This window comes from Sceloporus occidentalis, unplaced genomic scaffold, assembly GCF_023333645.1.
Source record: "Sceloporus occidentalis isolate IW3139 unplaced genomic scaffold, rSceOcc1.0.p SCAF_1, whole genome shotgun sequence".
Lineage (NCBI taxonomy): Eukaryota > Metazoa > Chordata > Lepidosauria > Squamata > Phrynosomatidae > Sceloporus > Sceloporus occidentalis.
In genome coordinates this window covers 11,108,221-11,123,943 of record NW_028316981.1, presented here as the reverse complement: position 1 = coordinate 11,123,943, position 15,723 = coordinate 11,108,221, and the positions used below count along the sequence as shown (strand labels likewise).

Here is a 15,723-nt window from a genome sequence, read left to right as displayed (position 1 = left end):
GTCATCTTCACTGCTCCCCAAAAATGTGCCTTTTGGCAGAAATGGGCTTTGGTGTTTGTTTCCCTGCATCCATTTAAAACACTGGAGCACAGCCAAAGAGATGGTGAGTGTAGGAGGGAAAAGAAAGGAGGCCTGAGGTTTTTTAAAATTATATTTCTTTAGGCTGTGGCCCTGACTCTGCAAGACCTCAGAAGCGCAGTTGAGGATGGGGGGGGGGGGGGGCTTGGAGGCGACTCATGCACCAGGTTGTTGTGAGGTGAAGTCAGCTTGAAGGCAGTCAACAACAAGCCTTAAGCTCAGAAGAACATCCCGGAAAGGGATCTGTGACTATTCTAGAGTCTTGTTATAGGTGAAACAGAATTGATGTAAAGTGCTCTGAACTTTCTCTGTCAATGGTCTGAGAATGGTTTGGCTTTTCCATAAATTAGGCTATGAGAGAGCCATGTGTCCCCAGCATTATGACTTCCTGTATATATATATCAATATATAGGGAGATGTGCAATGAATTCATACCTGTCTATTAGATTGCTGTAGTCTTAAGCACCATTATCCTAAGTATATGTTCTTCCTCTTCATCTGTGTCGTCAAGTAAATTCCAATTTATGGCAACTCTATCCTATGGTCTTCTTGGTAAGATTTATTCATTTTCCTCTAAAGCTGAGAGACTGTGACTTGTCTAAGGCCAAGCAAGGATTTGAACCCTGGTTTCAAGGAGTGCTAGTTCAACACTCAAACCACAACATTACATCGGCTCTTCAGGCACATCTACTCAAAAGGAGTTCCATCCACATTTAATGAGACTCGCTCTCATGTAAGCATGCACAATAAGCTAAAGTTTCAAAATATTCAAATAAGTTGATACAAAAAGTAATTTTAAACAGTCATTAGGCTTCAAAGTTGTAAAAATCTTTATTAATGAGGATCATGTCAACAAATTCATCCAAAACCCATCACAATTTGTACAACCAACATGACTTGGGAGCTCTAAGTTACTTTTGAAAAACTCATTCTAATATAAACATACAACCTTCTCTCCCCGCTGCCTTTAGGAATATATATACAAAGCTACGGCTGCATTCCTATATCAACATACGTTGAATGAAGTCCCACCAAAGTCTGTGGAAATTACTTTTCAACAAACCTATACAGTATATGGGTCTGCACTCTAAGACTGTTACCTTAAAACTGGGGCTTGCACTCATGCACTCAACAGTATTATGACACAAAAGCAGAACTTTGCATGTAGGGGGGCATTTTTTGGGCTACAAATCCCAAGACACCTGAGCCAGCAAGCTGGATGGGAAATTCTGGGACTTGTCATACCCAGGAGAATTTTCCAAGTTCCATACAAGTTATCCAAAGCTTTTCTACCATTTACCTACCTTCCATATCTGAATATGTATGAAATTGTTTATCAAAGGATGCTAGCCATAAGTGAAATTGAACCTCTGTAATCCAAAGCAGGATACCCTGAATATCCTGGTTATTGGGGAGGAGGAACCAAAAGCAAAGACTGTTGTCTTTAAATCTTACTCTTGGGGTTACTTGTGGCTGAGAAAACAGGACACTGAGCTACATAACCGTTTAGTCCAAGTCATCAAGAGTTTTTTAAAAATCATTTTATGGTTCAAGCTATTAAAATACAACACTTAAAAAAACCCCAACCACCATTAAAGAGGCCTTGTGTTCAACATGAGAAATAAAAATAAACACAAGGCAAAAGCGTAAGGTTGGAAGGAAGAGTGCAGTTTCCAGAAAGTTGAAACAGAAGTAGAAGGGAAGGCAGCTGGAAGGGAAAGGTTGTGTATAACACTGGGAAGGTGGAAGATGAAAATTGAAATAATTGGATAGCTGCAGTTACTTCTACTTGGTGCAAGATTTTGCAACTATGGCACCTCTGACAGATGGCTGTCTGGATTCTGCCTGGATAGTTCAAACATGAGACAGCCTGTTCCATCATCACATCTTTCCTTTAGCTTTTTCTTAATGCTTAACCAAAATCCAACAATTGATTCAAAACCCATCTAATGTAAAATCTCAACCCAACCGTTTCCACCTATTGGTTCTAACATTAGAAAGCAGGTCTCACCCATCTTCTGTCCGTCTGTCTTCTAGGTCAAGGGTAAGCAACTTTGGTGAGTCTGGGGACCAATCCCCCAACTGCTCATGGGTTGCTCCCCATTGAACATAATTTCCAGAGCTACACTTCTCCATATTCATACACTCTTCTAGGGGCACAAAATGAAGGGAACATATCAATCTAGTTTAAATCTCAGAATCACATTGCATGAGAAAAGCAAGCCAAAATGGAGGAGAGTAACAACATTCTCCATGCCTCTCTGCATGCTGTTGTAGCACTTCTCTTCCCGAGGGAGACGGTCATAAAAGTATGACTTTTTGAAGGAAAATAGAAGCGCTATTATGACAGCAGCATGTGGGAAAGACACAGAGAAATTTGCTACTCTCCCACTCCGTTTTGGCTTGCTTTTCTTGTGCGATAAGGCGGCTCCCAGGCCTTTAACCCACTCAGATGCTCAAAAGAAACTTTTTGCAGTGAGGGAAATGAGCACTGCCAAGTGCTGCCATTAAAGGCAGAGGAGGAGACAATGAAAAACTTGGCAACCTTACTTTGAGTGTCACTTTATTACCCTGAAATGGGAAAAGAGCTGTTGCCAAAAAGCAGGAGTGCTTAACTGAGTGCACCTCTTAAAGACAGAAAAATTAAAATATTATATTAGTCTTCATATAACTGAAGGGATAACATACATGTTTCATGTTGCTCCAGTGGCCAACATTTTGAACCAAGGGCTAGACGCTGCAATGATGTACATTTGGGCTAGAAATAAGGAAGAAATTCTGCCCTACCAGATGCTTTGGACAAGGACACCCAAAGTCAATGGCCACACTAGGAAACTTCTGGGAATGCAAGTTCACATCTGGAGGAAGAGGCATTGGAACAGTCAGAAGATAAGATGGGTTCTCCTTCATTGGAAAATTTTTAAAAAGACACAGGAGCACCTTCTGTCAGGGCTTTATCCTGTACTGTAAACCCTTGGCTGAGCAAAGCTGGACCTCCTCCAATTCTCATCCCCATCCTACTCATGAATCAAAATGAGGGCAAATGGCAAAACATCTGGCCTGCTTTGGACACCTCTGCTGACTAGCACCTATTGTTTCTTCCATGACTTCATGTGCCTGAATACTACAACTGAAGATCCTTCTTTCCTGCACTGTTTACCATTTAAAAAAAAATCCACTTGTAGTTTCCAGATTTGTATGATTAAAAAGAATCCTATAATAAAGCATCTCATTTTTTTTTAAAAAAATCTTAATTGGAGATGGCTTCTCCACATACCCGTTATAAAGCAGGATGCCTTGCCACTGATAGTGACAATAATTCATTAGAGCAGTGGTTCCCAACCTTTGGTCCTCCAGCTTTGGTCCTTGCCAGCTACCATAATTCCTGGCAAAGGTGGCTGGGGTCTCCAGGATCTGAAGTCCAAAACAAATGGAGGATTAAAGATTGGGAAATACTGCATTAGAAGAATCCAAGGGGCATGGATGAGAAAATGTTTAGTCCTCCAGATGTGAACTTCTTGTTAGTGGCAAACACACATGTAAATCCAAAGTATGCCTGCATATGTCTTTTTTTTCTTGGCAGTTGACAAGACTGGCATTCTCTTCCACATTCCACAACAATCAAAGTGCCACCAAGACTAACCAGTTTGCTGTGATAACTTTCCTGCCAAGCCATTCAGAGGCTGGTGGAGAGTCTGGGGGGTGGGTGGGAATTGGAGGATTGTTTGGTTATGTCCCCAGAGATAATGCAAAATGATGACATCATGTGCCAAGACCTCTGGAGGTTCCCGGCAGTTTGGTGGGTATCATCACTTGACACCTGGCTACAAGGGCATAGCCACACGCTTCTCTGATCCACCCTGCTCTTCACCAGCTACTGAATTGCCATGGAGGAAAGGGATATGGCAGCAAAATATTGAGCCCTGCGGATGGTGGGAGGGAAGCCATAACTTAGAGGGCAAAACAAATGGGTGGCAAGGAGTGGTCTCTGACTATTCCAGTGGTTATTGGCCTGGGACTATGGCAAGCGCACAGCCCACTCTCAAAGTGGGCTGCTGCCACAGTCCCAAGCTGGCAGCCAGCATGAGCAGTTTAAATTCACTCCTAAGAGGGCTGACCCTTGCTGGCTTGGCATGGCCTTGGTGCGGAATGCTACGCCCCCATGGCACTTTATTTGGCCTGTCTCTATTTTGAGCCATAGTTCCACCTGCAGAACTTTTATGTTAACCTTGGTGATCTCCCAGTAGCCCACTAGTATGGTCAATCAGAAAGTTGTAGTTCTAAATATCTGGTGGGTCCTACTCTATGGAGAGCAAACACTGATGAGTCAAAACCCTGCTTTCCATGTGAATCTTCTCTTCTTATAAGAGTATTCAAACACAGACTTTCTGGACAAGAACAATGTTCTTTCCATGCTCAAATTTGTTCTCCAGGCATTTCCAATCAATAGTGGACTTTTACTTCCCAATGAATTCCAAGAACCAAATTCTTACTCTTCTTGCAGATACAAATTGGCCCTTCCTTCAAGGGAATCACTAAAACCAATTGCCAAATCAAAGCTGGTTTTGGATGTTTTGATTGTAGCTGCAGAGCACCAGTTCTCCCCACCCTGCAAATCAACTACATGACAGATGGGGTAGGGAGAAAAAAGTTATGGTAAAACTTAATAGTCTTTTTTGAAACCTCAGTAACTACTGTCTGTAAGATCTCTGGCTTCTGCTAAATAAAACGATCCCTTCTGAAGCACGAGAGCAATCCGGAAGAGCTACAGAATGTTTGTCAACATTCCAACTGTTCAAAACCATGTCAGAACACAAGACAACAGGGCTCACTGGGCGAAAGGGGGGTCGGTACAGTCACCAAATGTCCCCTCCCTGAAGCTTGACCTGTGCCTTCAAGAGGGGGTTGAGCTGCAGTCATCAACAGCTGAAGCCACTCATGAGGTAGAATGAGGAATCATCAGCTGCTCTTTGCTGTAGAACAAACTCCTGTTAAAGAGAGTTTGCTACCAAGTGTAGTGTAGTAGTTGGGAGTCCCTTGTCCTAGCAGGCAGGCGTTCAGCAGTCCCCGAGTATTTGCTTAGAATAAATGTACAAATTATGCAGGATGAGTATGTGAGCATCTGAACGATATGCAAGCAGGCCTATACTCAAACCATGATTAGGAACAGTGTGTGAAAGAGATATGGTGAAAATACATAGAAGGATGAGCAATGCACCACAACGGGGCTACCACAGGGGGTTCCGCTTGCTCCTCTCATTTTGTTTCCCTTTTGCAAAGGTGTGCTGGTGTCTCAAGCCACTTAGCTCCTTGCCTTCCTAGCACTCCTGTCCTGTATGACTTCTCTGATGCCTCACCAATTGCTCCTGCTGGACAAAACACTCTTCGCACTCCAGGCATTCATACACGTTCTCAAAGCCGTGTGTTTTGAGATGGGTCAGCAAGTTATCTTTCCAATAGAAATCCTTCCCACACTCAGAGCAATGGTGCGGCTTCACCCCTCTGTGGACTTGTTTCAGCAAGTTATTATTCCATGAAAAGCACTTCCTGAGCTCAGTGCACTCGCTGGATTCGGGTTCCGGTTCAAGTTCTGTGTGGGTCTTTTCATGTTCAGTGAGGTAACTTTTCTTCTCAAAGGATTCCCCGCATGTGAAGCATTTGAAAGACGGCTTCTCTTCTGCCTGGGCTGTGTTGTCAGTAGAAAGCTCTGTTGGCCCCTGATCTGAATCTGCCCCTTTGCAATAGGCAAATTTTATTAGTCTAGCCCGGACTGCTGCTTCCTTCCCAGTGAGATTATCATTGGCTTCTTCAATGGTCTCATTGGTTTCCTCCACTTCATCCTTCTTTTGCTCTTGTTTGTCATAACGCCATCGCTCCCGGATCATTGCTAGCACAGGGGTCTCCCCGTGGGATATCGCTACTGTGGCTTCATGTGTTTTCACCGGCAGTGTATTCTCTTCTCTTGCTTTCTTTGGCTTCCTGCCTGCAAAGAGAGAAAGGGGGGGGGGGCTACTGAGTTACTATGACACAGAGCAAGGGAATCAAACTACAGGAAAAGAGATTCCACCTGAATGTTAGGAAGAAATTCATGATGATAAGAGCTGTTCAACAGTGGAACATGCTCCCTCAGAGGGTGATGGAGTCTCCTTCTTTGGAGGTTTTTAAAGAGGCTGGAAGGCCATCTGTCGTAAGTGCTTTGGTTGTGTATTCTTGTATGCAGTAAGCCACTGGGGTCTCTTACAACTCTATGATTCAATGATTGTATGACTAAGAAAATGGTCTTGATAAACAATTGGTCAGAAGTATGAAAAGGGATTTTAGCCAAAGTTAGAACCCCTTACCCCAAAACCCATGGTTTTTTATTTCATTTGCAAAATTACCAGATTTCACTGTACAAGTATACCTCGATAACAAAATGGAAATGTTCTTAGGCATCATTTCTTTAAGAGAAGTTTGGTACCAGAAGCAGAAAGAGTAGGGAAAGGTTATAAGCCAGTGTGGTAAAGTGGTATGAGTGATGGGCTAGGACTCTGGAGATTAGGTTCAAATCTCCATCCAGCAATGGAAAACCCATTGGATGACTTTGGGCAAGTCACGCTCTCTCAGCCTAAAAGGAAGGCAAAGGAACTCCCTGAACAAATCTTGCCAAGAAAAGCCCGTGAATGGGTTACTTCATGGTCACAATAAATTGGAAATGAATGGGAAGGCACACAACGAGGGAAAGGTCCCTACACTACAAAATGGAGTGGTTTATGAGATGTTTTTAATAGTTTTATAGTCTGTAAACCGTTTTGATCTAGGGAGAAACGGTATACAAATAAAATGCTAACCCCAGTCTTAACACCAATCCTGTTTTGAGAAAATTGTTCTTGAAGAGAAATTAATTTGGCGGTTTGGGATTAAATGAAAATTTCCTTTATTAAAGAGCTTATTCTCAAAACACAGCATAGCCTGTGCAGTATTGGTGCAACTTGAGGTGTGCATTGTAGTGTGTATATTTAGTTTTTCTATGGTAATTTCAAATAATTCTTTTGATGACTGAGCCTTTGTTTTGGAGCTGACATTTGGGACTGCCTTTTTGAAGGACTGTCATCTAATTTGTGCTCCTCTGTCCAGTACAACTGAGCTTGTGTGTGTATGTTTGCAGAAAAAAATGTTCCCCCTTGTCCACTTTGCTATTTTTTGTTTGATGAATGCACAGCTGAAAGGGACATTCTCAAGAGTGACTAGAGATTTTCAGCTGACTAGTGTACATAAATGACAAGCATACCTCAGTTAACAAAGCCTTGACAGCAAAGTTCCTTTTTACAAACTATTCTTGCACCCTTAGCTCCCTGGCTCACTCTTCCTTCTTGTCACCTGCCTAGCTGTCTAAGATGCATCAGGAGTGGGAGGATGGCATAGGAGGGCTATAGAGATACAAACTTTTAATGTCCGGTCTGCAGTAACAATAAAGCTTGAGTTGGGAATCTGCCAGATTCTACTCTAGCCAGTCCTACTGTAGCTGTGTGTACCTATCTACACCAGGCAGGAAAAACAACAGATGACTCCAGTACATTTTTACGAAATATGCATGAACTACAAATAGGAGAAATGTGAAACCTGAGGTACCTGCTTATGCTCCAGCATGTCCAAAAAACCCCCCAAAAAAACCAGACCTGTAAGCTTGGCCACACATCGAATATCATACAAAAAGTGGAGGATGGTGAAAGAAAAGTAATTCCTTGATGTGTTTTGAAAGAAGCCTTCAAGTGGTTCAGAACAGTTCTCCTTACTTAAAGCAAGGCCTACCCTGCCTGGTTGTTTCATTTCACATGAGTATATCCCTACTTTTGAACAAAAGGTTTGTTGAAACATGTTCAACTGATTTTTAAAAATATTTATTTATTTAGTGTAGCAGGAACCTGTCCCTATTATTTGTCTCCTGTACCCAATTTTCTGTTATCACAGGCTGCATCCACACTGCAGAAATAATCTGATTTGACAGCATTTTAACAACATAGCATTTAACTCAATGCTGTGGAATTTGGGAATTTGTAGTTTTATGAGGCATTTAGCCTTCTCTGTAAAGAGAGCTCTAGTGCCACAACAAACTACAGTTCCTATAATTCCAAGCATTCAAAATGTTGGCAACTTGGATTATTTCTGCAGTGCAGATGCAGCCTAACTAATGCCCAGGAACACAGTATATACTGAGGTATATACAGTACCAGCAACACACCATCTACCTATATACTTTAGTAACTAAAAGTGGTATCAAGGCAGAGAACAAGCAAGTAGAATCACACCATTTGTTCTAGCCTGTTACATTTTTCAGCTCTTACTTTACAAATATAATTATGAATAGTAGTTCTGTTTTTGTGCTTTTAAATACAGAAGTAAATAGCGTGTGTTTGTATGATGGGGGATCTCTAGTTTGTGGAATTTTCCTTTTTGGATGCTTGGTTAAACCTACTACAGGGAAGTAGTTATGGGATGTACTAAGAAGAATTAAAAAAACCAAACACTTTTTATTCAAATATCAAGCTCACCTCTACGCTTCTTCTGATGCTTGAAGAAAGATGGTTTTCTGCTACTGGAGCTGCTTTCCACGGCATGCAAATGTTTCTTGTGTCTCTCAAGATTTGAACTTTTGCTGAAGAACTGCCCGCACTCTTGACATTTATAATGCTTCTCGCCTGCATGGGTTCTCATATGTAGAAGAAGAGTAGCTAATTTATACGTTTTATGTCCACACTTGGAACATGTGTGTTTTTTATCACCTTGACCTTTTCTCATTCTTCTCACAGGCGTTTGCCCATTCACAGGGGAACAAGATGGGTTGGCCCTCTGATGACTGTAGAGGGCTGATTTCTGAGTGAATGTTTTTCTACAGCCCTGGCATTTGTAGGGCTTCTCGCCTGTGTGGGTTCTCTGGTGTCTCAGCAGATCGGATAAATAATAGGCTCGGTGTCCACAATCAGGACACTCGTGTTTTCTCTCAAGTCTCGAATATCTGCTATCCTTCGTACCACTCACAGTGCGTTTGGGAAGTTGGCCAATTTTGCTTTTTGGAGGTGGTCCAATTCTGCTTTTTGGAGGTCGACCAATTTTACTTTTGGGGGGTTGACCAATTTTGTTTTTTGGAGGTCGACCAATTTTCCCAACCCGGTGGTCTGATTTGGAACCTCCTCGATGAAGACCCTTTGCCATGGTGTTAATTAACTCCTCATCATCTGCAGGAAACAGAGATAATTCAGATATAAAAACCTTACAAACGTCCCAAATATACTGCTTAGCCTCACCTGAAATTTGAGGTTTCACCAGAGCAACTCTACTTGCAACTCCACTTATAAAAAGTATTTTGCTTATGCTACTCTATAAAGCAATGGTTCTGAAATGTTGGTCCTCCCAGTGTTTTGGACTTCATCTCCCAGAATTCCTGATTGTTGGCCAAGCTGGCTGGTATTTCTGGGAGCTGAAAAATCCAAAGCGCCTGGAGGACAAGTGTTTGGAAACCACTACAGATTATAAAGCAATTCAATGCTGTTACTTTATGATAATGGATAGGAAAAGTGTGGCTCCAAATGACCCCTCAACCATTCCAGTATTTTTGGGAGAGGCGTTTTTAAAAAGTAAAAAGAAGCAATTCTCTCTCCCCCCCCCCCCCCAATATTTGGCTCCTTCTGGACTACTTAACAACAACAATAATAATTTTATCTGCCCCTCCCCATAGGGAATGACAACAGACTAACAAATATATGCCAGTTAAAACACAACTTCAATTAAAATATACTATTTAAAAAAAACCAAGAAACATATATATTAAAACAATCTATATTTAAAATTCATCGTTTAAAATTTACAATGAGAGGCCTTAAGGGATGTAAACCAGCACTTCCTTTATTCCTCCCTCCATCCTGCCCCAACACACTCCTTGAGGGATAATTTTTGCCATGTTTTAGGGGCTCCTGGACTGTTTTAGAACCAAAAGAGGCTTCAAAAACAAACAAACAGGAAATAACCTGAAAACATACCCCAAAGTCACTGTTTGTTTGTTTTTTTAAAAGCCTCTCCTCTTTCACATAGAAATGTATTTTCTAAAACATATGGGGAGGGGAATGAAGTGGTACAGGCTGGTGTTCCTCCAGGGTCTCCTGAAGGGCCAATGAGGCTCTAAACCACTGGCAGTTATCCCACCCACCCCAAAATAAAGAGTCACTGCAGAGGTCAGGGAGGAAAAAAGCCACCACCGGATTCCTACCCACCACTGAGTGTGACGTCACATTCAGCAACATGGGCTTCAGAAACAGTCTGCCGTTGAGACGCGTGGACTTGCTGGTGCTTCACCAAGGTTGGCAACCATGCAAAGGTCTTCCCACAGTCATGGCATTTGTACGGCTTCTCCCCTGCATGGATACGTGCGTGTTTAACAACATCTGACCATTTGGCAGCTGTGTATCCACATTTGGAGCACAAGTGCTTCTTCTGTGTCGGGTGATCCATGGATTCTTCTGTAGCCGCCTCCTTGTAAGGGTAGGACTCATCTGGAAATGTCTCATTTTCCAATTTGATCTCTGCTTCTCCTTTTGATTCCCCCTCACCTGCAGGGACAAGCAATAATTCAGATATATATTTTCTTACTCAGCCTAGAAGAGAGAGAAAGAAAAAAACCAATGGGCAGTCCTGGAGGGTCCAGAGTCCTCCTCTCTACCATCTCCTACTTCCCTCTGATCCCTGCGGTCCATATCTGTCCTTCTTGTGTAAAATGCAAAGTGACTTCTGTTTTTTAAAATAGTTCTTTGGCCAAAAAGAAGGTACAAGTGGCAATGTGCGCTTACTTTATTAGATGCCAGAATTACATTCCTTATTACAGTCAGACCTCTGTACTTGCGGGGGATCCGTTCCGCCCTCCCATCGATATGAAAATCTGCACATGCTCAAATCTCATTGAAAATAATGGTGGTGTGGCAAGGACGCCCACTAGCACAGTCACGTGCACAGACCCCATTAGCTAAAACGGGGGCTTGCCATCTATTGATGGTTATATCTACAGATGGCAGGTCCATTGATAAGGATGGCAGGCTGTATTCTTACCTGTGCTCCAAAAAAATACCACCACCCCATATCGGCTGCACTGTGATGGGTGGGGGAAATCGATCTGCTCCCAACTTTCCTTGTTGCTTCCTTCTAACAAGTGGGAGGTCAATTTCTAGCCAAGCATGTCAAAGAATCACACTGAAGGACCTAGAAATGCCCACAAACACTTCCATTTTCTTTTTTTAAAAAATGTTTCCAAAACTATCCTTCAATTTTTCAGTTGAAGCGAGAAGAAAGCAGTGCAAGCAGCTATGAACCAGATCGGAGGCTGCGATTTCAGTGGCATTGTGAGGCTTCCATTTACTTTCTAACAAACCCTATATAGGTGTTTGTCAGCATCGCTAGGTCATTCAGTGTGATTCTATGGTATGCTTGGCTGGAAACTGACCTTCCACTTGTTCTGAGGAACTGATGGGAGGAAAGATGTAGCGAAATCGGTTCTCTTGCCCTTTCCAGGGCAGCAGGTGGAAGGGGTGGCTATTTCAAGTACATTTTCACAGTGTGAAACTACAGTACAGTGGACCCCAGTATCTGCTGAGGTGTGGTTCCAGGACAAACTGTGGATAAGGAACCCATGGGTAAGAAGGGCTAACTATATAGTCAAAATATAGGGCTCAGTACTATCCATAGTTTCATGCATCCGCATAGGGTCTTGGAATGAATAATGTATGACTAGAACTACCTCTTCCATACAAGTACATATGATTTATTTTAATTTTTTTTTACGACTAGGGTAGTCCAGAGACTGTATAATCTACAAAAGGATGGGTCTGGGGGAAAAATTCTTCAAGCAAAGTGAACAGAGTAATCTTGTTTGCCCATGGAGCTCTTCAGACACACTGGAACACACAAACAGTGAGGAAATGAATCCCCTGTAAAACTTTTTGTCAGCTGATAGATCTAGAATGCATAACAGTTCTGAAATACTTATTAAAGCCAGTTTTCTACAGTTTACCACAGCAGTAGAAAATCATTGTTGTTAGCAAGTATGATGATGCTATCATCAGATGCAGTTAAGTTCTCAGTTAGCTATTTCCCTTAAATTTAGCAAATCAAAGGGGAAATAAAGTTAGTTGAGACATACTTGCAGGTATGATTTTCCTGATGATATGTACTTGATTAGCCTACTGCTATGCTCAGTTCCTAAATTAAAGATGTATACCTTCTTTGTTATACTCCCATCCAATCACATGTGTACTTGTAGAAAATAGAAAAGGCAGGTCCGAGAGGTCTCTTACTGTTTTTGCTGCTTCTTTCTTAGACACACCCTCTGAATTTTATCACAACAAGAGCAAGGCCTCAGAGGTTAAGAGCACCCAGCCCTTAGGGCTAGCAGCAACAAAGATATCATCTGCTAATTCCCTTTCTCCATATTCCCTCTGAATCCAGCAGCTGGGGGAAAAATCAGATTTTCCCAACAAATTTATACTGTTATGAGCTATCCCAGTAGTAACACAAAATACTTCGGTGCGACTTGGTTTAGAAATTGGTAATCAAGACCCATAATGCTTACAAAAGACGTGCTGCGGATGAAAATGAAAACTGCCACAACTGATTTGTTGGCATGGATCTACAGAGTTACTTGCATTCTGAACTCTTTCAGGGGGTTGGTGGCTACAGGGACTCTCATGAAGTGGTTATAAACTCCAAGGTTTACAACTATACAAGGTGAAATAACACTGAAATGATCTCATTTATATTTCTCTCTTTTTTAGCGGGCATCCTACAGCAGATAAAACACCAGGGATGGCCACATCAGTGAACTGGAGAAGAACAAATCAGAAATCAGCCAACTTTTCACGCCTACCTGTCTGTGTCGCCTGATGCTCTGCAAAAGAAGCACTGAAAACAGGCCTCTTTTGGGGGCATGTGTTTTGCTTGTGCTGATGAAGGGTCGATGGCCACCGGAAGCTTCTCCCACATTCATGGCATTTGTAGGGCCTCGCTGCAGAATGGATTCTAGTGTGATTCATGAGCTCCGAGTACTTGTCAGCTTTGTACCCGCATTCAAGGCACCTGTGAACCTTCCCTTTCCGAGAAGTGGCGAGTTTCGTCAGCACCACCCTGAGGGTTTTGACCCCCAGCTGAAAAGAAGATGCCCTATCCTCATCATGTGGCTTCCTCAGATGAAGCTTTGAAGTGGGATCAGGTTCAAAGATGGCAGGGCTCAACGAAATAATGTCTGTGGAGTGTTCTAGAGAATCCGGCTGGGTCCCTTGCAGTGGCAGAGAATTGTCACTATTTTTACCTGGGTCCTCAACACCTGCAGTGACAGAGGAAAAAAATCAAGCATATGCTCTCTCCCCCGTTAAAACAAGGGGAAACAAGGAAATGAGGCAAACTGTGTAACTGTAAGCCTTGTGGCTGGCTTACTCATGTATGAACTAGGTGCATGTCTATGCTCAATGCCTGGCAGCTGAATGTGGAAAGCAATTCCAGAAGAAGACATATCTATAATCATACAAGAGGATGTGTGCCTATCTTTTAGAGGCACAGTTCCAAGACCATAAACCTGAGACACTTAAATCTTGTCATGCAAGTCAAGAGAACCAGAGGAACTTCAACCTCAATGCCAGACTTTGGAAATCCTTCCCTATAGAAACCAGGACGGTCCCGTCTTTGTCAAAACATTCTTATGCTGTCATAGTCTTAGAAACCGACCAGGACGGGCTTTTAATGGCATGCTGTGCTGTTTTAAGATTTGTATATAGAAATTTAATTTTAATGTCCTGTCTTTTAGTTAACTATTATATTTGTGGTTTTATTCAAGTTTTTGTACAGTTTTAAATCTGGATTGTTTTCAATATGTTGTAAGCAACCTTGAGTCCCATTATTTGGGGAAAGGTGGGATATAATGACTATAATAATAAAAATCTATGAATTAATGAACCGAAAAGGCCTGTTTGATAAGGGGTGTGGCTAGTCATCATTCATGGTGGGCATTTAAGCAACGAGCTTGGCTTGACGCTGATGATTTCTGTCAGATAAAGGCATGAATAATTTATTTAAAAATCGCATGAAGGAGGATTTAAATATCTGCTATTTAAAGGACAGAGGATGGGCCAGTTACAGACTTCTATTTGTCTGTGAAGAAAGTCAAAATGCTGTAAAAATAGGGAAGATCTACCATCTGCTAATATGGTGCATGGTCCAAATAGAGCAAGCAGAAGTGAGAAACCTGTATCGACCTCAGTGATGGACCTTTCATTCCTGGATCTCTTAGAGAAACTCAGAGAAAATCTAGTTGAAGACCAGCAGAAGGACTAGTTCCTGGTTCTCTAACCGATGAGCTCTAAATTGTTAGTGATCTCTAGCAGGATGCACGATGCTCAAGATATGGCAAATGTTGCATTTCAACAAGGATCTCAGCAAGAGTGTTGAATTCAGAAACTAGAAAAATCTAACATCCAACTTAAAAATAAAATTGAAGACCTTGAAAACAGGTCCCTGAACCTGTGACGCACAAGAGACTACAAACCTTTATACTTGAGTAGATGGGGGGGGGGGGGGGGAATGCCCTGAACTGGCATTACAATTGGCTGATACTGAATGCATTGACTGATCTATAGCACCTCTGAGACCTTTAAGCAAAACGCCAAGTGACATCATTATACTATTTGACAAATTTCCAGATAAGGTGCTGGCTATGAGTAAACTTTTAACATCTCTGCTTTGAAGTATGAGGGCCCTAAAATCATCATCTATCAAGATCTCTCCACAGAGACAGTGAGAAAGAGGCAATCTTTTAAAGCTTTCACAACCCTGCTACAGTCAGCTGACACAAAATTTAAATAGGGATTCCATTTCAAGCTGATTATCTTCCACAAGAATAGCACAATGATTGCATCTGGTAGATCACAGATGATACAGATCTGTGAAGCACTGGACATTGTGTTGCCCAAGGACCTATAAGAAGAGATCTGCTCTGAGGAACCAATAGCGATCACAGTAGAGGCTGATCTTTGAGATGCGAAATGACAACTTGTGCAGAAGGAAAAAAAAATAAGATGATCAAACCCAACCCCACAACTCTGGCTTAGATAAAGCTAGACTATTTTGGCATTGAAACACTTGGATTAATTTTTCCTGTCTTCTGGGCTGTCAAGGTAAGACTCGTTTTAATGTTGGGCAACCTGTGATAAGAAATGGTTATCATTTTCTTGCAGAAAGCAGGATAAAAATACATTTGTTCCAACTCATGTGTTCAAAGTAATTTCTTAGTTTTCTTGCTTACTTTTTGCTTTGATTTTAAACCGGCAGGCAGCCTCACAGCTCAATCACTAACTGATTCCGTTGCTAAACAGTGACATTTCCCCACACGTTTCCAGAGGAGATTAGATTGAGTCATTTTGATCTCCTCTGGAAATTTGACTTACAGACTGAGTCTGTGCTCCACTTTTCTTGGTCAAAAATTAAACAGTTTCTGAAAGATTATATTTTGTTGTTTTTACTAGTTATGTAGTTTCTCAGAACCCATGTGTTTATCTACATTCCAAAATGGGCTATCATGGTGGTGTTACAGTAAGCAAATAATGTCCAGAATCATTTCAAATCATGTAATGAAAA

At 41.9% G+C, this 15,723-nt stretch overlaps 1 protein-coding gene across 4 annotated transcripts in view; it reads right to left on the bottom strand.

Annotated features, from left to right (window-relative positions):
• Window positions 1-890: 890 nt before the first annotated feature.
• The window catches only part of LOC149320721 (uncharacterized), a 48,231-nt gene continuing 33,398 nt past the window's right edge, over window positions 891-15,723 (bottom strand). For 3 of the 4 annotated variants that reach the window (XM_089502701.1, XM_089502693.1, XM_089502710.1), the window contains exons 8-11: window positions 12,965-13,420; window positions 10,326-10,661; window positions 8,610-9,293; window positions 891-6,061 (exon numbers count right to left, since the gene is read on the bottom strand). In XM_089502701.1, the coding sequence (XP_089358827.1) occupies window positions 5,397-6,061; window positions 8,610-9,293; window positions 10,326-10,661; window positions 12,965-13,420 (2,141 nt within the window). In that variant the 3' untranslated portion in view covers window positions 891-5,396. The remainder of the gene's footprint in view (window positions 6,062-8,609; window positions 9,294-10,325; window positions 10,662-12,964; window positions 13,421-15,723) is intronic. The other variant, XM_089502717.1, reaches the window with a different exon arrangement.